We start from the raw sequence: 25,325 nt of genomic DNA on the forward strand, positions 1-25,325 counted from the left end.
TTTCTTTCACTCTGATGGGGGCGTTTAGAGGTGCTCAAGCATTCCCAGTCAGAGCTGTATCTTGGGACATTAGGGAAATCAGGCCATGGCCAGCTGAACACTGTTCCTCAAGTACTGGGGCAGGGCCTGATGGAGTTGCACTTACTGCCACTCACTGCGACCCACCCCGCCACAGTTAAGCGTTGGCTTCTTTCTCTCGCCTTGTTTAATGCCTTTCACACGAGTGGCCGGCCAAATGATTGTGCTTCCGCTTCACTTGAGCGTTCTCCTCGAGACCTCATCCGTTCTTTTCTCGTGTTCACTGCATCATTTCCCTCCCCTCTACGCCTCTCCAGATCTCCTCTACCAACTGTTTGTGATTACAGTAATCTAGACCACCTGCCGATGACCTCCTACCCACCAAACGCAAATGACTTCATTTCCACTCTATAAAACTCTTAACTGCTTTCAGGTGCTTAGTATGACTGCGTTTAGTGGATGGCCTCTAGGCTCTAAAACTCTTGTCTTGGCAACAACACATCTTAACCGCTAATGGTTGAATAACGTTGAATGCGTTATTGTGCTCGACTGATAACAGGTGCCTGAACCCTGCACAGATTAAAAGGGTCAAATGAACTAAAAAATGAGGTAAAATCTGTTTCTACTTCAAGTATCATTGTCACCAAAAAGTATTTGAATACTTAAGTTGTACTTAAAAATGTCTGAATTTCAATATGTAAATAAAATATCAAACAAGTGGCATCTGCAGTCAAATGATGCTGGATATTTTTTCAGAGCCAACTTCACTTTTCTAAGCCATTACTGTAAAACAACTGATTCAAAGTTACTTTTAGTGGAATTATGAATCTTCTGACCTAATTTTGAACAACTTTTTGTCCTCATTTTGAACAAATAGCAATTTTTCTTTAAAATAAATATCAGTTGGTTTGATATTTTGTATACATTTTAAAGTGTGCTTGAAGGTGCAGTCACATTTTGATGAAATTTCACAGGTTAAAAAAAAAGGTCCAACTTAATGACCAACTTGAACAAGCAAAATCTGAGTGGGGTACTTCTTTGCTCGCACATGAGATGTCCAATCACAAAGATTTCCTATTAATATGACCAGATTCACCTCTAAAATGTCACTAAACAACGATAAATGTGACCACACCCTAAATACATTTGGGGCCATCATATTTGATGGTTAACTTGACGTCATATTCTCTAACCATCGCCTTCTTGCATATAGCAGAAGATGGATTCTTTCAAATACAACTGAGAATGATTTGTAATTACATGTATTATAATTTATGTAGACAAATCACACATACGGATACTAACCTGGCATCGAGGAAGCGGGACCTCAAGATCATGACGGCCTCACAGGTGCTCTGTTTAAGCTGCATTTGGATGGAGCTGAATTTGCGATGGATGATGCTGACCATGCGCTCGATCTCTTTGGGCGAGATTGGTCGTGTGCGAGACTGCTCCCTCAACAGGTTCATGACGTGGGTGGTGAACTCATTACATGCCTGTGTAGAAAGAAAATTTTGATCTGAGGACACAGCTTTTATTCTGAATAGTAATGTAGGTGTAAAATTCATTACGCAAATCTACATTTCTCTGAAGTCTTTAGGACCCACTACTGAGACTCAGCAGCTACATGTAATAAATCATTTCTGAATATACAATTCCATCATCATGTCCTCACCTAAAATCCGAAAAACATCCTAGAGATTGACCCGCTTTTTAAAATCATTATATACTCTCAGCACAGTGACAGAAATGCTCTTTGACGTTATTCGGCAGAAGCAGCACATCAGTTCAACTGCATTCGTTTGAAGCTCTCTGGAGCAGCAATCAGCAATTTTTGAAGCAAGTTCAAAGCTGCTGCTCTTGAAAGCACAGGAAAAACACCATCCATACTGTTTGTAGTGCTGCTGAGGACTTGAACGGCTTAATAGGTGAAATCATCTATGAATGCAAATGCCGATTTGCAATTTGGCACCTGCCCAGCGCCCGTAGAATTTAAACAGCTTTTCGTTAAAGCAGTGGTTCATACATGATTAATTAGAATAACTAATTTAGGTAGTGCACACTTTAGCTCATTACTCGGAGTAAAAATTTGTTAAGTATTTACATTTAGATTATTAAAATGGGGAACACCCTTAAGAAAGATGCATTAACTCTGGGTGAAAGGGTTGAGCCACCTTATTCGCATGCTCCATTTTTAAATGCTTGCAAGTTAATCAGACTAATTGAGCTCATTGGCTGGCTAAGCCATCAGCTAAACAACTTCCATATCATATTAAGAGGATTGTTATTTACAAATAACAGTGTTCTCTCAACCATTCTTTATTGTTATCTGTGAAACACACAACAGTAGAGGGGTCAATGAAAAATAAGAGTGACCATGATAAAGAAAAGGAAAAACCTAGTAAAATCTAGTTTAAAACACAAGTTTTTAGAAATGTACTCATTGTATTCATGTTGATTTCACATGGTTTGAAACAAAAGTTTGAATTTAGTGACTGAAAATGTCAAGGGCTGCAACCATCAAGTAAAAAGCAGTAAGATACATGAATATTCTTACATGAATACATGAGACAATAGACTATTCATAGAGGCAATAGACTATTTATACAGCTATTATTTTTTCTTTTATCTAGGCATCTCCTCAAAACATCCAGCATTTTAACTATATCGTATCTCAAAGAAAAAAAGATCGCAAGCCCCTCGTTCAACTTGTCCTTGATTATGAGGAAAATAACTAAAGCGCTGAATCAAAAATTAATGTCAGCTCCATTAAAGAATCAATACATGACCTCAATGAAGCAGCCAGTCCTGCATAGCGACACTCTCAAATGCACTATGCAATCAGAGGCTGCTCTCCACACTGTAACTAAAAGCGTCTGCTCAATATTTATAAGAGGATGTCTAGACTACCGCTGTTCAGGGGTCAGGTAAGTTGAAGATGTCCTAATGCCTGAATACCACCATAAATCACATCTGCTCTCAGTCGTAATCATGATAGACAGGACTGTAAAATGCAAAATGCTTGCTCAGGTTTAGACCTCTGACACCTTCAGTTCAGATGAAGGCCTCCAGGTCTCCCTTTAAACCTGTCATTAAGCTTCAGTGAAAAACATCTATTCAGACAGAACAGCAAGCTGGGATTATTCACACTCATAGGATCAATGCAAATGTGTGAATGCAGATAAAAACTTCTTTTGTATTATTCTTGGCTCAGTACCATACAAGCCGGTTGGGCTTCGTAACCACTATAGATATGCATTTTCAGTGCTTATACGGCTGAAAAAGTTTTAGTTATGTGTAAATGAAATGCTACATATTTAAGTCATCTTATTTGTTTTGGTCATTAAAATCAACCTGAGTCTTGCTGTCACAATCAACACATAAAATCTGTTAGCAATGTAAAGGCGAATATATGGTATGTTATGATATATGGCATCGTCATCGGTTAGAGTATGAATAGTGAACATTCTATGAATAAAAACTTTAATGTTTATATTATATATATATATATATATATATATATATATATATATATATATATATATATATATATATATATATATATTTAGCCTGAACTAGTCCCATTCGCACATTAGAAAAAAAGAAAATGTATTATTTGAAGAAAAGTAAATTTAAAGGGTTAGATCACCCAAAAATAAAAATTCATTCATGTCGTTACAAACCCGTAAAACTTTCGTTCATCTCCGAAAAGAAATGAAGATTTTTTTGGATGAAATCTGAGAGCTTTCTGTCCCTCCACAGACAGCTACAAAACTACCATTTTGAAGCTTCAAAAAGTTCATAAAGAGATTGTAAAACTAATTCATATGAATTGAGCGGTTTAGTCCAAATTTTCTGAAGAGACTCGATCACTTTATATGATAAACAGATTGAATTTAGGCTTTTACTCACATATAAACATTGATCAGCAAACATAAACTGAAGCTCAACCAAAACTGCTCAACAAACGAGAACAAACCTCTTCCGGAAGCTCAAAGGTGTCACGTAACACGTGAGAATGAACCTTATTGGTTCTTGTACGCGTCAAGCAAAGTGGTAGTTGCTTAGCTGTCTATGGAGGGACAGGAAGCTCTCAGATCTCATCAAAAAGATCTTTATTTGTGTTCCGAAGATGAATGAAAGTCTTACAGTTGTGGAACGACATGAGGGTGAGTAATTAATGACCAAATTTTTATTTTTGGGTGAACTAACCCTTTAGGTTTTTGTATATTGAATTGAAATATAAAAATATTTAATGTTTTACTTAATAAACTTAAATGGCTTCATTATTTAATTATTTAATTTTTTTTTGTTTTTTTTTAAGTTTTCAAAGTTTGGGCCTGTTTGGGCCAAACTTATTGAGAATGAAGGCGTACAAGACCTTCAGTAAAAAAAATATTTGTTGCAAGCTGATATAATGCCTTACTGGACTGTAGTGTATACTGTCATTCACCTGTTCATATTTCTCCAGCTCGGTGTGGTAGATCTGTCTGATCTGGGAGAGTTTGGCCCTGTAGTCAGAGTGCTCAATGGAGTTGTCAGTGGGACTGCCGGCTGCTGCTGCCGCCGCTGCCGCCGCCGCCGATCCTCCGCCCTTCTCCGGTCCTGACACGCCCTCTGCCAGAAGCATGTTGTCAAGACGCATCAGCTGTGGATCGGGTGGGTCCTCCTCCTGAGCCCCGCGGATACTTAGACCTGATAAACAAGAAGAAGAGATTGGTCAGTGACATGACAAGGTAAAAGTGACACCACAAAGGCTTTTTATATTCCTAAATCAATGTATCATACAAGAGGTGGTGCTTTCTGTCCTCTGTGGAATACAAAATACTACATTTGTTCATACAATAAAAGTCAGTTGGGCCCCAACAACATTGGACCCTATTGACGTCTTATGTTTTGAAGAAGTATAAAAGCCATAGAGGTTTGCGATAACATGAGGATATGAGTAAATGATTGCATTTTTGGCTGAACTATCACTTTAAGCACATGATCACTTACTAAAATCCTTGCAAAAACTATTTACATTATATTTTTGTAAAGGAATGCAATGGATACTACACTGTCACATGTCAAAACAACTGTCCAGCAACAAATTCTTGGTGCTTTTGCAAAAGCAAAGACAATGTAAAGGCATATAATGCCTCGCTTTGTGCCTGTCTGCTGCCCTCATGAGCTGTGAATGATGAAAGAGTGAATTAATTATTGACGAATGATTGAATTTCATATAGGCGTTAATCATTGACGTACTATCACACGGGTTGTGAGCTCTGCAATCAAGCCTCTGTCTGGCAGCAAATACCACTATCTGTCACAACAGGCGAAAATAACTCCAGACTGTATTAGAGTAAAAATACGCCGTCCACTCCGGCCCATCGCTATGCTTGAGTTAAAGTGAGACGGATCAGGGTGCTGGGGGTATTGAGAGAGTGCTGAAAAGGCCCGTAGGTACGAATTTGTTTTTCCTCTGTTTTGCAGTGCTGCCTTCTCGAATTTTCACAGCACACTGCACACACGGTATGTGTACTCACAGCCATACATGACAGGGACACTCACCGACTGACACACACTCAACAGCGTGATGGCACCTCTCCACGCTGAGGCGATGCTAAACAGAAAGGCGTGCATGTACACGTGTCTGAGCGTGCTCGCCTGCTGGTCCGAAATCACGGGTACGGGCGTAATAATGAGCAGAAAGTGTTCTCACAAGTGCCGTTATGTTTTGTTGTTAACAAACTGTTTTATTATACAACCCGGTTCTGCTCTCCGCAGAGGCAAGGCTGCTTGAAATGTATGTAAATTTGCATAGCAATCGATATGAGGGTGAAAGATAGCTCATTGTGTTTGCCTGATATTCATAATGAACCTCAGAGCAGTAAAGAGCCATTAAGATTGATTACAAACTTCCTCATCATGCTTGCCCCTCTCTCTCTCTCTGTGTGTTTGCATAATGAATTCCATTCATATAGGAGAATAATGATGCAGAAAAAGCTCTTTTTGTGAAAGATTTTAATCAAACGATTTAATCTTAACATGTATTTGTAATGGTGCCTTTAAGAAGAAGAATATGCAGAAGGCTGTGACCTTCTGTCTAGTGTTGTCAAATGTACTGACTTCGATACCAAGTCGGTATTAAAATGTTAAAAATGTGCTGTTGAATGGATTCGTAAACACCTCTGATTGGCCGTTGTGTTCTAGCGCTCAACATAAATGTCAGTAATTGGCTACAATGATCAACGCACGGGAGCGTTTGAAAGCACACGGACGTTTTTGAATTTGAAAGCGTTTTGAAAGCGGGAGTGTATCTGTGTACGCGTCATTGATGTCTATTTACAACATGTTTTTGAAGCGCTGATCATTGTAGACAATCACAAACATATCTGATGAGCTCGTGAACACAGTGGCCAATCAGAGGTGTTTACGAATCCGCTCAACAGCGCTCAAAGCATCATTCGATTTTAGTACAGACTTGGTATCGAAGTCAGTACATTTGACAACACGGCCTTCTGTATATTCTACTTCTTAAAGGCACCAGTCTGAAAACACTACTTCTGTCTTTGTTATTGGGACACATCCCGAATTCTACTTTCATAGTGCTAGTGATGTTAACCATGAGGAACAACGTTCTTTGTATCTAAAGCCGCCCGAATCACAGTTTTCTGCCATTTTATTTTACATTTTTGATAAGGAACTATGGGAAAGTAAAGTGTCCATTGATACGCCCTTCAAAGTAAAAGATTTTTCAGTGGATCCTAATACGTTGTCACTCAACACATGAGCATACTGGCATGACACACAAGCTAGACATAAAAAATAAAAACTGCCACTAAAATCAGCCATAAAACCTGACTAAAAACGAGTTGAAATTAACATACTATTATTCAGGGGGTGAAAAATCATCATAAATGCGGGACTAAAACAAGTGTGTGTATGCTGTGGTTGGTCTGGGTATTTTGGACGGTTTAACTAGTGGGTGATTTGGGGGTTCTGAGAGTTTCTGAGAGCTTCATTACAGGCTTCATTAAGATACTGTGAGATGCTGAATCCTAAATGAGGAGATTACTGAGTTTATTATTGCAGTGTGGAAGCCTGGCAACCAGCTAAGCTTCTCTTAGCCTCTCTTTCTCTCTCTCTCTCCCTCACACACACACACACACACACACACACACACACACACACACACACACACACACACACACACACACACACACACACACACACACACACACACACACACACACACACACACACACACACACACACACACAACCAGGTATGCTTGATGGCCAAACCGTTTAAAGATATTTAGATATTTACTTTACATTTGGGTAGTTGACAAATAAATGAACATTATAGTGAGGGGAAAAAACAAAACAAAAAAAAACACCCAGTTTATTTACTGTATGTGGTTCAAATCAATCCCACAAACAAAACACATGTTTGAATGCATATATACACACTAACATCATTGACTAAGGTCATACATTTGCAACGCTACAGTTGCTTCCAATTCTTGTGCACATTACAACATAAACAAATATTTACACATTCATTTTATGGTTTTGTAAACAGACTTCAAGACTCACTCCCATAAAGCACAACCACAAAAAAAAAAAAAAAAAAAAAAAATGCTACAATCCATCAACGCCTGCGGCGAGCAAACCCAGAGTACAAACAAACCCCTACCGAACACGGACACTCTAGCTAACCCACTTTTGTAAATAAACAAAGACAAGACGCTGTCAACTTGAAGAGACCATTTACTCAGCTAACACAACAAATCTAAAGAGCGGCACCTTCAGCCTAGACTGGCGATGGAGGCCGCTGCCTGGCCCGTGCGGTATTGATCAGGTGTTAGTGCATGTATGTGCTGTTGATATTAGGCCATGGGGTGTAATGGTGTGAGAGGCCGAGGATGAATGAGGTCATTTGTGTGAGACGCTCAGCTGGCCATGCTGGACAATGCAGTGTCAGCGTGCAGAGCCAAGGCCACACCAGGGACAATATGACCCTGCTCCTATGACTCCAAGTGCAGACACACAACTACACATACACACACCAAACCAATCAGAATCATTATATCGCATCTACATCGCAGAGTTTTCTTTCTTCATTTTATGATTTTTAGTTTTAGTAATTTTATTGTTTTTGTCATTTTTATTAAACTTATAAAAAGTAAGTCTATATAGTTTTATTGATTTTTATTCAAGTTTTTATTTAGTTTTTTAGTACATCAAGTTTGATACTATAATGTTTTTTATTAATATTTTGAATTATCTCTTAGTTTTATATAGTTTTTTGTGATTTTATTTTAATTTTAGTTAGTAATTTTGTTGTGTTTTTATTGATTTTTATGTTTTAAGTTTAGATACTTTAGTATGTTAAGTTGATACTAATAGTTTTTAATAACATTTGAATTAGTTTGTATATTTATATTTCATTTTGATTTTAGTTAAAGTTTTAGTAATTTTGCAGAGTGTTTTTTTATTGTTTTTATTTTTATTTGGATATGGTTTTTATTAATTTTTATTTCAGTTTTAGTTATTTTAGTACATCGAGTTAAACTAAATAAAAATGAAATGTGTTGCTTTGGCAACTATAGCTCAAATTGAACATGTTAACATCTTTTTAACATGTTATTTTCAGTTATTATATTTATATTTTAATGGTTTTAGTGTTAGTTACTATAATATAAGCCTGATTTGATGTGTCCGTTTTCATCTGGATTATCCAAAATGTTCGCTGTCGGATGTTAGAACGACACTCAGCAGATGTTGTATGCGGTTTTAGATGTTTATCAGACATTTGTACACAAATATGGCTTTAAAAAAAAAGAAAAAAGCATGATACTTTCCAGATGATGCGATGATTTGCGTGCTCACTGGGCAGTATATGCAAGTATGAGTATGCTTGGGTTTGCGTTTGATTTGTGTTACGTTCGAGGAGGTAAAGGCTTAGTTTTTGAGGTTGGTTTATTTTTCACGTTTCTGTCAGGTATATTAAATATTCCACAACTGACACATTTCCACACCAGCCTCAGTTGTCACTACCATTCCGCTCAGTCGCTCCTGAAGGACCAGAACAGGAAACGCAGCTGAGGGAATTTACAGAGCTTTTCACTTAAACAGACATAAATCAGCACTTTCATTCAAACCAAATAATCTGAGGCCATAAAGAGCTGCTTGTCTCGCACTGTATATTACCGCCAAGTTCCTGCGAGCAATAACACGGCCGTTCGCAGGCAAAGCAAAACAGAGAGGGACGTGAGGATGTGACATGTAATGCAGTTAGAAGGTCCTGTCGCCCACACTGGCCCTGACACTTTTATCATACGTGTCCATTTCTATTTGGGAAATGGCGAGGATAAAAATGATTACTCGGCTGTGCGGAGAGCGCGCCGGGCCCCTCCAGGCTGCAGACCGGGTGCATTGGTGCCACGGCAGCCCAGGAGAGCCATCCATAATGGGCACATTTGTAGACAAGGACCCCCTCCTTGTCTCCCCCTCCTTTCTTCCACCTCCACCTGCTGCAAGAGCTTCAAGCAAACAGCGTTGTGGTTTATGGAGCCACTTTCTTTTAACAACAGAAATAAGAGTCAAGACATTTCCTGTAGTATCATTACTCCGTTCACTCCCAAATGTCTTTTGGGGTGCTCCAGTTCTCTCTTTTTTAGCTTTTGTATGCATGTTTTCTAATCTTGTCTATGGTTCATTTTTTAACCAAATCTATTAAAGTTTATTTATATTTAATTAAATTTTCAAATTGTATTCAATTTATTCAAAAAGGCAGTATTATGCAATGAAAAAATTAAGTTATTTGAAAAAGATTGCAAGATCCTTGTGACTGTGTCATGGTCAAAAAGTCACTAAAAAATGTCATGTGGTGTAACTCAACTTAATGGTATTTATGAATTCATAATTATATTTTACATGATTGAAAAAAATATTTTGAAAAATATATTTAAAAAAACTAAAATATGCGTAACTTGCGTGTATTCAAGGGATAAAAAACATGTTACTCATTTTTATGTGATGGTTATACCACATTTAAACTTAAAATAATAATATTATAAAAAAATTTTAAAAAAAGACAATTTTTGGTATGAAAATGGTATAAAAGTTTTCCAAACCAAATGAAATCAACATGAATCAGAACACTACATTCAGAGAAATAAACTGAAATTTTATAAGAATTGTTCCTTTTCTTCATACACTCATATGTAATTTCACCATATCTTCCTTCCTTTCCATCTGAAATATTCTCCCTCTGTTCACTTCTTAATCTTTTTTCTTATCCATTTTATTATAGCGACACTATTCATAACTTCCGGCTCACAGAGGAACCAGACAAATAAGAAACAACCAAATCTCCTCAGTTGTAACAACACTTTTATCACTTCAAACTAAACCCCAATATGTCTGAAATGAATTAGTGCTATCACATCCACACAGCGGGTTATTTCATCCCGAGGCCTGTGGTTTCCTTTAAGCTAAGCAGCTAATAACACTTTTAGGATGAGCAATGTAAACATCGCACCATGATACTGGTAAAATAGGCTTTGAGACGATTAGATCTCTTATTGGCAGTAAAGCTGCAAATACGCAGCTGAGAATTTCCACTGCTTCAGTCACAGATATCCGCACTGGATTTACCTAATACCTCACTCTCTCAGCATAAGCTTGACGGCATGTGTAAACACCATGCACCTTTATCCAAACCTTTTACCTTCGAACTGACGCAACAATCCCTGGTAGTAGTACGAAACATCCCTTTTCAGCCGTTAAACTTTTTTTGTCTGATGCAAGTTCTTTAGGACTTAAACCTTGAGCCAAGGCGACAGAAAAAGCAGCTGGGTCTGATGCAACGTTGCGGGTATCATAGCAAATGGACAATAGGGGGTTGGGAGCTCGTTTGAAGAATGGAGGCCAAGTTTCACCTTCACAAGTTCCCTTAAAATACACAGTACGGCGAAGAACCAGCCCCAATTAAATGTGTGTTTTAGGCCTGTCACTCGATTTCATCAGCTCAAAATGAACAACACGATGAAGGGGGGAACTGTTGCTAGCATGTTACGAATCTGCGAACAAAAAATGACAGTTAGGCCTACACATGCGAGCTGTATGTATTTTGGATTGTGTATATTGTGTAGAAGCAGCAGCATGCAATACATCTAACGAGGACGATGCGGTGTAAAACGGGCCTTATACTTACGGTAAACGCACCAGACAGACGCAACGTTTCTGTGATAGACAAGTATTAGACAACTGCGTGCCGTCACAACAATTATAGTGAATTTACACCTGCTCTCTCTGTCTCTCTTCCTCAATCTGTCCCTTAGGCACTGGGCATGCCCTTACGACTGACCTCTGACCTCTACCTTGTTTACTCCCATCACTTAAGAGTGGCCATGAGAGCCATAAAGACTCATCCCCGCTGAGTTAATGTGCAGTGTTGGAGCGTGCCAAGCTCTTAACACACACACAAGCACCACTGAGAGTCGTTTTTTTTCCTTCGGTACGGTCAGTGACTTGGTGAGAATGTGTGTTTGTTTGCACTTACACAAACCTCAAGACTACTGATTCCCAGCCAGGGATTTTAGCTTTGCTAAAACAATATTAATTAAAGTAAATGAATATATTATATAAAATACTATTCAACATTTTAATTTAATTAAACAAGTTAAATTTTTTTTGTACATAATGGTAGATTTTGTCAATCAAACTAATTGTAATTTAGTTTTTTTCACTGACACTATCAATTGAATGGCCATTTTAATAATATTATTGATAAGGCTATTAATAATAATTATATCCAGTATACACAAGCTTTGGGGTCAGTAAGATGTTTTAATGTTTTTGAAAGAAGTCTCTTATGCTCAAAAAACAGTAAAAACAGCAATACTGTAAAATAAATGTATTACTTCTTCAGTGTCACATGATCCTTCTGAAATCATTTTAATATGCTGATTTGGTTCTCAAGAAAAAATCTTGAAAACATAGTGCTGCTTAATCATTTTTTCTTTTTTTTTTTGGAAAAAATCATGATCCATTGTTTTTTGCCAAGTCTATAAATGTAACATTATAAATGCCTTTACTGTCACTTTTGATAAATTTTATGCATCCTTGCTGAGTAAATGTATTAATTTCTTTAATAAAAAATCTAACTGGTCCCAAACTTCTGAATACTAGTGTAATATAAGTTTAAAAGAACATTTCTGGTTTATATTGATAAAAAAGTATTTGAGATTGGTGAAGCTGTGGCGATACATAAGATAAAAAAAAAGAGGTTAAGAAACACTACAGACAACTAAATTCTTTGTTTTCAGTTCATCCATATAACGGAAGGCTTGTAATCCGACTGTGATGTGCTGACAGCAGAAATACTTTCCTGTGTATGTTCATATCAGGAAGCGCATCTGGGTTTTGTGCAGCAACATGAGGAGACAGGGGAAAAAAAGAAATTTGTTGTGATTCAGTTATCCCCGCATGTGAGTGCCGTCTTACAGTGATTTCTTCTCGAGCGCTCTCTTTCACGCATCCACGGTCTGTGAGTTCAGTTCAATACACCTCCGACTGACCCCATAACCCCTCATCCCTTCTCTTTCTGTTCAATGAGTTGCTCTGCAGCAGACCGCTGCCTATCGACACCATGGCACGTCTAATTGCATCGACCGGCGCAGGTCTCCCAAAGCTAACTAATCGAAAGGGAATTTATTTCCTGTCAATATCTAGAAAGGTCATCTCTCTCAGAGCAGCTCAGTGCTCAGTCGTTCATGACCATGAAAAGTGCGTATGTGGCTGCAGTTTTGCAGACTAAATGTCTCTACAAGGAAAATGGCTTAATAAACACACTAAATAATGTGTTAAATAAAATTTAAAAGGTTTGTGTGATAGTTAGGGAACAGAAAACATCATTAGCTCAGTATAAAACCAATAGAAGTCATTGGAAGTGTGTAGACTACTGTATGTATGCGCAAGCTGGTGATTGCAGGTTAGACGAGTGCAGTTTCAATCGTGGGCCGAACCGAAGCAGGATTAGAAGATCCTTTGCAAATATGATGCGCATTGGACATGGACATACACACTAACAAACATATTCAACACTATTTACCATCTGTTGAAGAACTTTAAGATCAAAGTGGATAAAAATATTTTGTTCTGCCAAGTTATACAACCAAAACATCAGCCACATTAATGCATCTTCTAGTGTTCATCTCTGTGTGTATGTGTGTGTCCATATATGAGTCTTGGCCTACATCCACATGGCAAAGAGAATACTAAGGGAAAGCGCCTCCGGGCTCTCTCTTGCTCTCACATGTAGGGTAATTAACATGCCATTAACACATTAATACACATTAGCTATTCCCAATGTTAATGACAGACTAATTACCATACCTGAGACTGCACTGGGGAGGCCAGCACACTGCGCCCTCCCACCAAATCGACTCAGCCAGCTCAAATCAGAGCCCCAGTCACACACTAGAGGCTCTCTATTTCCCCACAGTCAGGGACTGTTGTGTCGCTAGACCACCGCACACCGCCTGTCGAGTCTGACAGATTTAACATGCTGGACATTTTCTAAATGTAAGGTTACAACAGAGAGAGTGACGCGAGATTCATGTTAAAAGACTATTGGGATAAAGTCTGGAATGCTTATAGAGTGCAACTGTTGGATTATGGACATACAAATCCCTTTGATTTTCTGTATAGAGACACGAATGTAATTTCAAGGTAAAGTCAGCATAAAATGAAATTCCACTCTATGCATTTTCTATATGCATGTTATTGATCTTATTTTCAAAAAGAAAAAATCTTTAATCAGAATGTCACAACTGGATCAGACTTCTCTCTGGTGACATATGCAGGACTTCCCCAATCATTTAGCCCGCCTAAACCCCGTCCCTGCAATAGAATCAAATCCCCATCCTACATTTTTTCCCATTACACTCAGATGTACGTCACAATATAAGAAACTTTTTGTTTCGCTACTTTTTTTGACTGCGTCTTTAATTTCTAAAACAAAAAATGCTACATTACCCACAATTCTGAAGTGGGAGCCACTTCCATAAAGCATTCTGGACAGGAGGAGACAAATCCCATTTGGCAGTGTAATTTATCTAACTACACTGTAAAAAAGAATTGTTGGTTTAACTTAAAAAAAGTAAGTTTACCTGATTGCCTTAAAATTTTAAGTTCATTGAAATTACAAATTTGAGTTACAATTCAATGAAGGTGATTGGTTTAATCAACAGAAACCCAAAATATGTTATCTGAACCACATTAATTTTTGAAGTTGATTTGACAAAAGACAAAACACTTTTTACAGTGTAGCTCAATACTGCATTTGATGAACATCTTAGGTCTTGTCCACACTAAAGCCGCGCACACATTTAACGATTGTAAGGCCGATTATGAATGTAGATTGATACTTATGACTGATCGCGCTCAAACGCAGCCAGTTGCGTTCAGTATGCGATTACAGTTGGTGTTCAAATTCCATGTGTGAGTATATAAATCGGCTTCAGTCGCAGGAAACAATCGCTGTATGTTGAGCACAATCTTAGAATGTTTTAGATAGTCGTTAAATGTGTGCCCGGCTTAATACGTTTTCCTTTTTCCTCCGCTTTGGCCTTCCATCCACACTAAGACATGTTTTTGTCCTTCAAAAACTGACCTTTTTGAAAACGCTCTCCAAAGTCCATACATTTGAAAATGGCATTTTTGTGTTGTAGTGTGGACTGTAAAAACTGAGGTATTTGAAAACGATGATGCACGTTTAGTCATGTGACGCAAATTATACTGATAGATACTCATGTTTATACCAGTATTGTGCCTGTTATGTGCTATTCACTTTTACACAGTTGCTAAAATGTTACTTTCATACCACAGTCCTACAAAGATCGCATTTGCTGTTCTGCGGCAAAACATGAGAGCAGTTGTATTTTAGACCAAACATATAATGGTGAGTGAGTTCGATCTGGATGCATCAGTGAATGGTGCGATATTTTGCTAAATAAAATGATCCTGCAGGAATAATTGTGTGATAACTTTATTATGTCTTGTTCCATCTGTATCATCTCAATGAGCTTTTATACGGGTTTACGCATGTGCAGTAAGGTGAATTTAGCGTTTCAGTGTGGACGAGTAACTTGGAAAACGCTTGAAAACACTAGTGTGGACGGACAGTATTTTGAAAGGAAAATGTATCTGGATTAATGTAGACTACCTTTAGTGTTTGGTTGCTGAGGTACATAGGTGGAATGTTAAAATGCACTAAATTGTCAGTGTTTACAGATTGGAAGACACCATGGCAGTGAGTGCAGGAGGAAAGAGAAATGATGGAGCAGTACAACTTCGACTGAGAGGAAGATGATGTTGATGATACACGGTATCTCTTCCCTCCGCACGGAACGATAAGCTAATCAGGACTGTTGACAGCGATGCGTGACAATACACACACAAACATCAGAGCTGGGATGGGGCATTCAAGTTTAAACATCTACATTTTAAAAAGGCAATAGAGAAGGAGAGAAAGAAAAAGGGAGAGGGGGGAGGGGGGAGAGAGAGAGAGAGAGAGACGTGACCAAAAGTGGCAGCAGTCAAGAGTAGAGGATTTCCTGTCAGTTCAGGTAGCCTGGATGTCCCTAGATGATGATGTGTTTCCTCTCCCCAGGAAAGAGGTTTGTGACAGGGTGAGGGAGAGGAGGAGGGGAGAGAAGACAGGGGTGGGAAAAGATAACCCAAACAAACATCTTGTAGACATTTTGCCAAGCACACCAAAATTAATCACTGTCCCGTTGAGGAGCTGACATTTGTCTGTAGTGACACGCAGCGTGAGAGTCCAGAGGGAGAGGACGGAGAAAGCGCGACAGAGACGGAGAGAAAGAGTGAGAGTGTCTAAACAAGAGGGCCTCTGTCACTGCCTCTTTGTGTGTGTGTGTGTGTGTGTGTGTGTGTGTGTGTGTGCCCTCCTGGACATGGAGTCGGCCTGGGGCCAAGAACCACAGTGGTCAGCGAGTAGGCCTGCTTGTGTGTCTATGTGGAGGCTGGCCAAACCAGAGAGCAAGGCCACAGTGACACAGATCGACACTCTCTCTCTCACATACAGTGACCTGACGGGACCTATTCAGCATGGGCTCCTGTGCTGGATCTCACGGGGTCACTGGCTCTGGCCAGGCTGAGCTTTATTCAATCATTTGTTTAGCCTGTATGCATAATTAGTCACTGATCAAGATGCTGAAGCCAGCATTTTTTGGTACACATAGCGATGGCCGCAGAACTTGTTGGCAATGCAATAAAAATACTGCCTTTATTTATTTATATAAAAAAAAAAGAAAGAAAAAAAGATGAATCTCTTCTGTATAGTGATGTGCAAATCATTACTTTTAACAGGTTCTTTATAGTCATTTGGTCAAACCGATCAAGCATAAATTGAATAACTGAATAACTGTTTGGAACCAAATCTTTTGAATGATTCAGTCAAACAGATTCGCAAAACACTCTATAATCTAACCTAATGGTAATAATAAAAATAAAATAATTATATATATATATATATATATATATATATATATATATATATATATATATATAACCAAATATATATAATATATATATATATATATATATATATATATATATATATATATATATATATATATATATATATATATATATATAACCAAATATATATAATATATATATATATATATATATATATATATATATATATATATATATATATATATATATATATATATATATATATATATATATATATATAACCAAATGGAAAACAAAGGATTAAATAGAAGTAGTGATACGATATGATATGGGATGTCTACTGTTTTGAACCTGTTCTCTTTAATGATTCAATCTAACGATTCATAAAGCACTCTATAACCTATGTAACCTAAAGGAAATCTATATAACCTAATTGAAAACATAGTGAGAGATTTGAATCTTTACTGATTAGTAATGTACAATTTACAAATTAATTGTTGTTTTGAACTGGTTCTGTGTAGTTAATCAGTTGAACCAATTTGAAAAACAATACATAAATCTAACCTAATGGTAATCTATATAAACTAATGGAAAACAAAGTGTTAAATAGAAGTATTGATAAGACTTGAATCTTTACTGATTAGTGTGTCTAATTTGAAAACGAAATTGTTGATTTGCAAAGTGTTCAATAATCTAACCAAATGAAAATCTATAACATAGTCAAAGCAAAATGATAAATAGAAACACCAGTAATATCTGATTAGTGCTCTCAAAACATAAATCATTAGTAAATACATTTTTTACTAAATAAAAATAAATCATTCTTTTGAACCAGTTCTTTAATGATTGAATTGAAACGATTCACAAAAAGCTCTATATTCGAATCTAATGGAAATCTACATAATCAGATCACTGTTTTTAACCTGTTCTCTGACTTCGTCGAAACGATTTGCAAAGAGTTCTAATCTACCAATTGGAAAGTTTTCACTTAGGTTATAGATTAAGTTAAAAATAAAAGTATTGATAAGATATGAATCTCGACTGATTTGTTGATACAATTTGAAAATGAATCGCTGATTCTTTTCGATAATTAGGCTGAAATTATTCACATAAAGCTCTATAATGATAAACAGCAGAATTGTATTGTGATGCATATGCAAAAAAAAAGAATTCAAGTGAAATATTCAAGTCTGTCTAAAATCGTTAAAATGAATCAAACCTTCCAACTCGACTACTGACTGCCTTTTTTCCCCAAAACGGTGGTATCTTCATTCATTCAAATACAAAATATCTTCATATTTCCAGTATTCCATGAAATATGTATATGTGCTTTGAGCATTGTTACATTTCAATATTGTACATTTCCAATTCGACTCTCTCAATTTCTAGCCTGCTTTGGGTTGTCATATTTCATGTTAATATCTGCTTAGGTTATTTGTTCTTGTCTTATTAAGCTCCTGGCCTTCATTTGTGGCCAAGGTAGTGTGCCTCTTAATGTACACCCCCAGCAAATAATGCAAATGTGTCATTGAAAGGCACTTATGAAATACCCACAGGCAACTAATCTATGCAAGCCGCCTCGTCCTTCTTCGGCACTGCCTAATTAGGCAACGGAGAAGTATGTAAAACCAGGTCACACACACACACACACACATATAAAAACAGGACACACAAATGGCAGGTTCTGGTGTATTAGTGTCATTATACACACACGCATGAGCACGACTGCATGCAAGGCAAGAATAAAAAGCTTTGGGCAGATGTGAATATTGCTGTAATATGCAGGCACACTAATCCCAGAATCCTCTCTGCCTGGTTTCTTCATTTCTCTCGCTGTGATATGCGAGCGCGCTGGAGTGTTCCTGCATGTCAGATGCCCACATGTGCGTGTCTTTTTTTTTTTTTTTTTAAATGTGCGTGTATGTGCAAGGGTGTGTTGATAAACAACAAAAGCAGCGTTAGAAACATACAGCTGGGCCGTGATCCAGTGCCAAAGAAATGACTTTTTGCAATGGTGTCCTCTGTGCCAGACTTGACAGTCCATCATTTAAATTTGGCTGCAGTGAATCCACAGCAAAGACTCTGCCGCCTGGAGCGGAGAGAGAGAGAGAGCGAGAGAGACAGAGAAGGAGAGAAAGAGCTCCCTCTGAAGGGTCTCTTCTTTCTTTCCGAGAAAGAACTACACTCCAAATTACAGATTAGCATTGCCTTGTTTTCTGCATCCTGAGGCAGGAAACCTGCGGAGCTCCAATCACAGAGGATGCACATTCACCACAGAACCCGCACGCAATTATTTCAGCAATAACACTCCTCAAAATCCATTACATAGCGCACAAGCACACAAATCAGGTGTGAAGGAACAAGTATGATGGTCTAAAGTTCCCTGAAATTCCCGTAAAATCCCTTGCTGATGCCTACAGCGGTTCGTTCACCTGCACCAGCCTATTAATGAGCACAAAGGTGTAAGAGCTCACACAAACAGTTTAGGAAACAAGATAAAGAGAGTAAACTTTCATTTACCAGCCTTTAAAGTGTTAGTTCACCCAAAAATAAAAATTATGTCATTAATTACTCACCCTCATGTCATTCTACACCTGTAAGGTTCATCTTCAGAACACAAATTAAGATATTTTTGATGAAATCCGATGGCTCAGTGAGGCCTTCATTGACAGCAAGTTAATTTACACTTTCAGTGCCCAGAAAGGTACTAAAAACATATTCAAAACAGTTCATGTGACTACAGTGGCTCTACCTTAATATTATAAAGCGACATGAATACGTGCCAAAAAAACTAAATAATGACTTCTCAACAATATCTAGTGATGGGCGATTTCAAAACACTGCTTCGAATCTTTTGTTTCGAATCAGTGGTTCGGAGCGCCAAAGTCATGATTTCAGCAGTTTGACACTTGATTCGAAACAAAAGCTTCAAAGCTTCATGAAGCAGTGTTTTGAAATAAAAATACTTATTTAGTATAATGTCTAAGATGCTCTTTTCCATGTTACATAAATAAACTACATTTTCCTGCACCCACTAGTAAAAATATATCAAAAATGTCTGAATAATTTTTGGTTTGACTATATATATAAAAAACACTCCTACACCTGTAAGATAATAACTTTTTAACATTGAATAATACTGCTAAAAATAGTATTTTTTCTCACAAATTAATGAAAAAATATATCTGTAAACGTATTTGTTTACATATCTCTTAATAAGGGTTTAGGTCTGAACTGTAGCGTCTGGCTTTTAGCTAATAAGTTAATATTTTAATTACAAATACTCACAACATCACACCTTTCCATTTCAAACTGCACTCAAACACAGCTTTCAGCTTATCGTTAAACGCTGAAGAGAAAGCGAGGTGGAGAAGGAGATAAACAGAGAGAGAGAGAGAGAGAGAGAGAGAGAGAGAGAAAGGTCTTGCTTAGCTAATTACTGTAATTAACAGTTACAGATTTAATTGGAGGGGAAGACATTAGTGGGGATAACGTTTTGTCGGTTGTGGTCGGGGTGGACCAGTGTCTTGCCAATGTGCCTTTGTCTCGGGGCGAGGAACAGCGCTCGTTGACACGACATGCGTCAGGTTGAGATGCCGGGGCTCGTCAAGCACGCGCAACCGCCGGCGCTAACGAGCTAGAGGGTTAATGAGAGCATGCAAGCTCTCCACAACAACAGCACCATTAGCCTAGCTTGCCAGCAAACAATGCGTCCTTTCTTCTCAGGACTTGATGCTTTTAGCCACCTGAGTTCAATGGTTTCAGGCTGAACATGAAGCTTTAAGAGCATTTTGAGGGCTGAGGCTGTTATTATTATCCTTTTTTTTTTTTTTTCAATTTTATGAAACAGATGAGGGGAAACATGCACTTCATCTCCATTTTCTAGCCGACTGCAGTGGCGACTGACCTTTTCATATTGGATTGCCTTATGTTTCTGTTCCACATGTATATCATTTCCACAAAAGATCAGCCAGCCAGTGCAGTTTCAGGTCAAACACAAGGCATTACATGCGCAAAAAGCCCACCCCGCTCGCTCACTCGCTCGCTTTTTCCCTGCCCCCCGTCCTCTTTCGCTCTCTCAGCTTAAAGAAGCTGGCACTTATACCGTAAAGTGCTCGCTCGATTCACAGGATCGTCTTTCAAAATGTGTTTGTGAAATCCCACACCCCTTTGAAATGCGAGGGGATTTATTGGAACATGGTCCATTGAGAGATTCCGAGACATTCTCCCTCCTTTTTTCCAGCCCTCCAAAGCCCTTTATCTCCTTGCCTCTGCTCACCCGCTCTCGCTCCCTCTCTCTGCGATTGTTGTTCGCCAGTCTGTGTTGGGCAATTACAGCACAGACTGAAAAATGAGGATCCTCTGCTGCTGTGTCCGTCTTTTTAATAAGCTTTGGTAAAGATGACGTGTTTGAATGAGTTCGATATCCTCGCAGTGGGGCAGTGGAAAGGCTGATTTTAAAATATGAGTAAACAGTGTTTAGGATTTGGGAGAGGAGGGGTTGTCGCCGTCTCGCTTGCTCTCGTTGTTTCCTTTCGTTTCTTGTGCGCTCTGTGTGTTTGTGCATATAAACTCGAGGGCTTAGCGCGAGGGAGACTTTCGCAGATGACTTCTGCCTGCTTTTTTAGAGCTTTGCAGCAGTTCACAGATTTGAATATAAATGTGTATTGCAAGGATTTTTATTAATAAGATAGAAATTCTCTGGTAATGGATTTTGGCTTCATGGAGATACACAACGAGGCCTGAAAGTTTGCGTGAAATATGGTGTATATTTATGGTTAATTTTATATGCTATGAACAAAAGTGAAGATAAAGTAGACTCATGCGATCCAGAGGGTGAAATTGAAAATTTACCCTGGTGACCTTATTTCCAACAAAATACCATAAAATCAGTACAGTTAGTATAATAGTATTATACAATCATAAAACACTAATGTAGAATCCAATTGAAACAATGTAAAAAGCTTTCAGAGGTTTTTTTTTTTTTTTTTTTTTTGGACAGAAGTGTTAGTATGTTGGTACCGCAGCATTTGTACATTACTAACTGTAATAATTTGACAAGAAATCATTATGGCTACAATGGCAATTTTTTGTAAGGATAAGAAAACAAAGGTACTGTATGGAAGCCCGTTTCTGCCCCTTAAAAAAAATAAAAATAAAATATTTCTCATAACTGAAAGCTTATATCTCATAATGTGACTTAATTTACTATTTTAAACTTTACTCAGAATAAAATTTTACATTTGAAACATTATCTCACACCTTTTCTTGACTGTGGAATATTTTGCCATATTTTGGGTGCATATGCCACAGTTTCACAGTGTGAGAACAGTCGTCAGTCGCGAGTTTCCTAAATTTCCCTTGGGTTACAGGTAATATCTGATTTTTTACATGAGAACGTAACTCAGGGAATAACGTAAATGTCCGAACAACCCTGAGTCTGAGCAGATCTGTGTAAAAGCGCCATGTCTGAGGCCAGTAAAACCAGTCCATAAATACAAGCGGCGCTGAGTGAGAGGAGCGCGGACTCCATCCGAGGGGGAAACGGAGGTGGGCTGCTTCTCTTCAACCTCTGTTCGCGCAGATGACAACCACATTATGGGCCCCTCAATCCACCCGGGCTAGCATTCACCCAAAAGCCATATCTGTCAACATTAAATACACCCGCATTACCCATGTAAACAAAAGCATCCGCTGTTGCAAGTGCATCTGCGGCCACAAGGGCAAAAAAAAAAACACACACAAGAGCTAGCAAGTATCACGCTACGGGCAGCGGCTAACACAGCTAGCTGTTTAGTCAGGTTGTGAACTCTCTTTAGCCCTCATTACTCATTCAGTCAAGAGAGAAAGAGTCCAATCTTTTTGTTTCTCTACCTCTTTCTCTCTCTTAACTCATGTTTCCTGTTTGCTGTGTAAATGGAGAAGTGATGACACTTTGAGCCATCAAAATGGAAAGCCCATTAGATAAGCAAACACTCTGCTAAAAACAACTCTCACCTGCTTGGCAGGTACCTCAGAGATGAGGGTCTGCTTTCCTCTCTAACTTGCTCTCTTTTACTTCCTTTGAAAAACCAACAGCACTTAAGCTAAGCAAATATTTCAGTGACCACACCAGGCAGTGGAGTAATCTGTTTATTTTCTTTTTTTTCCTCAATTTCCCCCCTTTTTGCCTCATGCACTCCTCCAGCTGCCATCTTCATAGGATGTGTTTACAAATGAATGGATTCCTTCTGAAAATGGGAGACTGCAGGGGCTTTAAATTTTCCTGGGCGGTATTTCACATTGGGGCCTCTTACTCTCTCTTGGTCGACACTCTTCATATCTGACTGTCTAACATACAAGAATGCCTGCAGGAATATGTAACACTGCTCTCAATTTCTCAACAGGCTGTTGCTCTCTGGGACATTATGTATTGGGGCTTTATAGCACTTAACATGTACTGTGCAGTCCTTATTTTCTCGTGGAAGTCTATAAGGACTAAATGTTTATGCACATCATGCCCCCTCTCTTCTGAAGTCCCGTATTAATACTGGCTGTGCACGGACTGAATATTTCACTAGTGGACGCACAGAAAAACCAAAGTACAAATCCCATGGACCAAATGAAATGTATTAAACATGTGGACTTCATAAATCTCAGCTGCCTCTGAACAGGGTAATGGTGGTTTGTGTGTGTGTGTGTCTCCTGCCTTTCTGAACAGTACATCTTAATGAACACAGTTGGATGAACGGATGGATGGAATAACAGAAAGAAAGAAAGAAAGAAAGAAAGAAAGAAAGAAAGAAAGAAAGAAAGAAAGAAAGAAAGAAAGAAAGAAAGAAAGAAAGAAAGGGATGGATGGATGGATGGATGGATGGATGGAATAAAAGTAAGGATTCATCTTAATGAACAGTAGGATGGACGGATGGAGTAACAGAAAGAAGAAAGAAAGAAAGAAAGTCTGATGATCTGTATTATTTACAGCTACTTTTATATTTGATTTATATTTGATTTAATTTTATAAGTAGCATTCATAATTACTCCATTCAGAATAAATTTCCAATAACTGATTCAGAAGTGTTTGACGTAAACGGGCCACATGCTGTGTGTTTTAATATAGTTAGAAAAAATAAGCCTTCATAAAGATATAAAAAGCCCAGAAGATCAACTTCAGGGCACAAATATTGTCCCTTAATAAAAAAAGTTAATTTCTAAAAAAAAAAAAAAAAAAAAAAAACATCCCTTCATTATTATACATTATATACAAGGGCAAATTCAGCAGTTCTCATTTTTTTAATCATTTCTCCTCTATCTGACTCCCTGCACAGCAGCCATTGGGAGGGGCAGAGCTCAGTAACCCTGAGGGGGCACTTTCACCTTCAGCAGTGGATGAAAGGTAGAGAGAGCCTGAAGGGTCTGCCCCGCTGCTCTCGGCGCCATGCCCTGCAAAGCTGGGCACAAGCCGGGCACAACCAGGCACACACACCTCTCATGCCAAGCAGAGAGGGTGAGAATAAAATCAGTGGGTAGATCTAGAGAAAAAGCTAAAACTAGTGTGAATTAAATAGTTAAACATAAAGGGATAGTTCATCCAGAAATGAAAATTCTGTCATAATTTACCAAACCAGTATGACTTTTCATCTGCAGAAAACAAAAGAATGCTGGTAACCATTGACTTCCATTGTATGCATCCAACTTGTAATGCAGACATTTCTCAAAATATCATCTCAGGAGAAAGTAAGTCATACAGGTTTGGAATGACACGAGGGTGAGTAAATGATGATGGATCGGAATGTTTTGTTGTGAACTATATTATTAATTTATGAAGGTCAATTGAGCATTGGGGATGTTAGATACCATTCTGATCAGCCCCTGAGGATTATAGGTAGAGTATAATCTGTCCTGTTCCCATTCTCTGCAGATGAGATAGAAGGGCATTATGTCTTTCTCGTGATAGCTAATCTGTGATCAGAAAAGATCAGGCGTGCTAAGAAAAGACAGTTAGTCACCGAGGTGAGCTCAGGAGCTTGTCTCATACTCAGAAATATTTTCGCTTCAACCGCCAAATCCTTTGCCTCCCGCTCTACATTATCCAAGCAAAACCAAGGGCAATAGCTTAGGCATAGGTTTTAAAAGCACTCACAAAATGTCATCGGTCATGTAAGGCACTGCTGAGTGCGGAACCGCGTGTGTGTGTGTGTGAGCAGACCCATGAACTCCATTAGTACAGGTTATGGTTTGAAGCCCCCGCCAGCCTCTGGATCGCAGGGAACGCTAGCCTGGGCAAATCACCAGGGAATTTGGCTTTGTAATGCCAAAGCCCTCAGATAAACACGCAAGTACATGAGAAAAGTCATCCCTCTTAGCCTTGGCTTATTACTCGAGGTCCTAAAACAAATAAGAGCCTGGCACCTTTTAAATCACTTCAATTCACATTTCAAAGTATAATTTAATCTTTTTTTTTTCTTCCTCTCCCTCTTTCCCGACATGTGACAATTACTTCATCATGGCGTAGTGACGGATTAAAAAGTTGTCAAATTAAATATTTAAGAGGTCTGTGGGCGGGCGGGAATTTGTTTAAGGTATAACAGAGGCTGAAGTTAAAGCTGCAGTATACGCATGTCATTCCTCTGGGAACGAATCCATAGATTTTCCTCCAAGCCACCTACTTCTTTCCACAGAACCGCGCCGTCCGGGGCTATGTAGCTCCATGCTGTGTTGGGCTGCTAATATCGCTTTTATACTGCGCCGTCAAAAGGAATATGGTTATGTATGATCACGTAGAATAAAGAAATGAATACAGAGTGAATAATTCGTTAATGGTTTCAA

General features: G+C 38.3%; 1 protein-coding gene across 7 annotated transcripts in view; it reads right to left on the reverse strand.

Moving 5' to 3' along the window:
• Positions 1-25,325, reverse strand: part of pbx3b (pre-B-cell leukemia homeobox 3b) — a 93,841-nt gene that overhangs the window by 15,288 nt on the left and 53,228 nt on the right. For all 7 annotated transcript variants that reach the window (XM_067393917.1, XM_067393911.1, XM_067393913.1 and 4 more), the window contains exons 3-4: positions 4,472-4,713; positions 1,324-1,514 (exon numbers count right to left, since the gene is read on the reverse strand). In XM_067393917.1, coding sequence (XP_067250018.1) covers positions 1,324-1,514; positions 4,472-4,713 — 433 coding nt within the window. The remainder of the gene's footprint in view (positions 1-1,323; positions 1,515-4,471; positions 4,714-25,325) is intronic.

The sequence above is a fragment of the Chanodichthys erythropterus genome, chromosome 9 (genome assembly GCF_024489055.1).
Source record: "Chanodichthys erythropterus isolate Z2021 chromosome 9, ASM2448905v1, whole genome shotgun sequence".
Taxonomy (NCBI): domain Eukaryota; kingdom Metazoa; phylum Chordata; class Actinopteri; order Cypriniformes; family Xenocyprididae; genus Chanodichthys; species Chanodichthys erythropterus.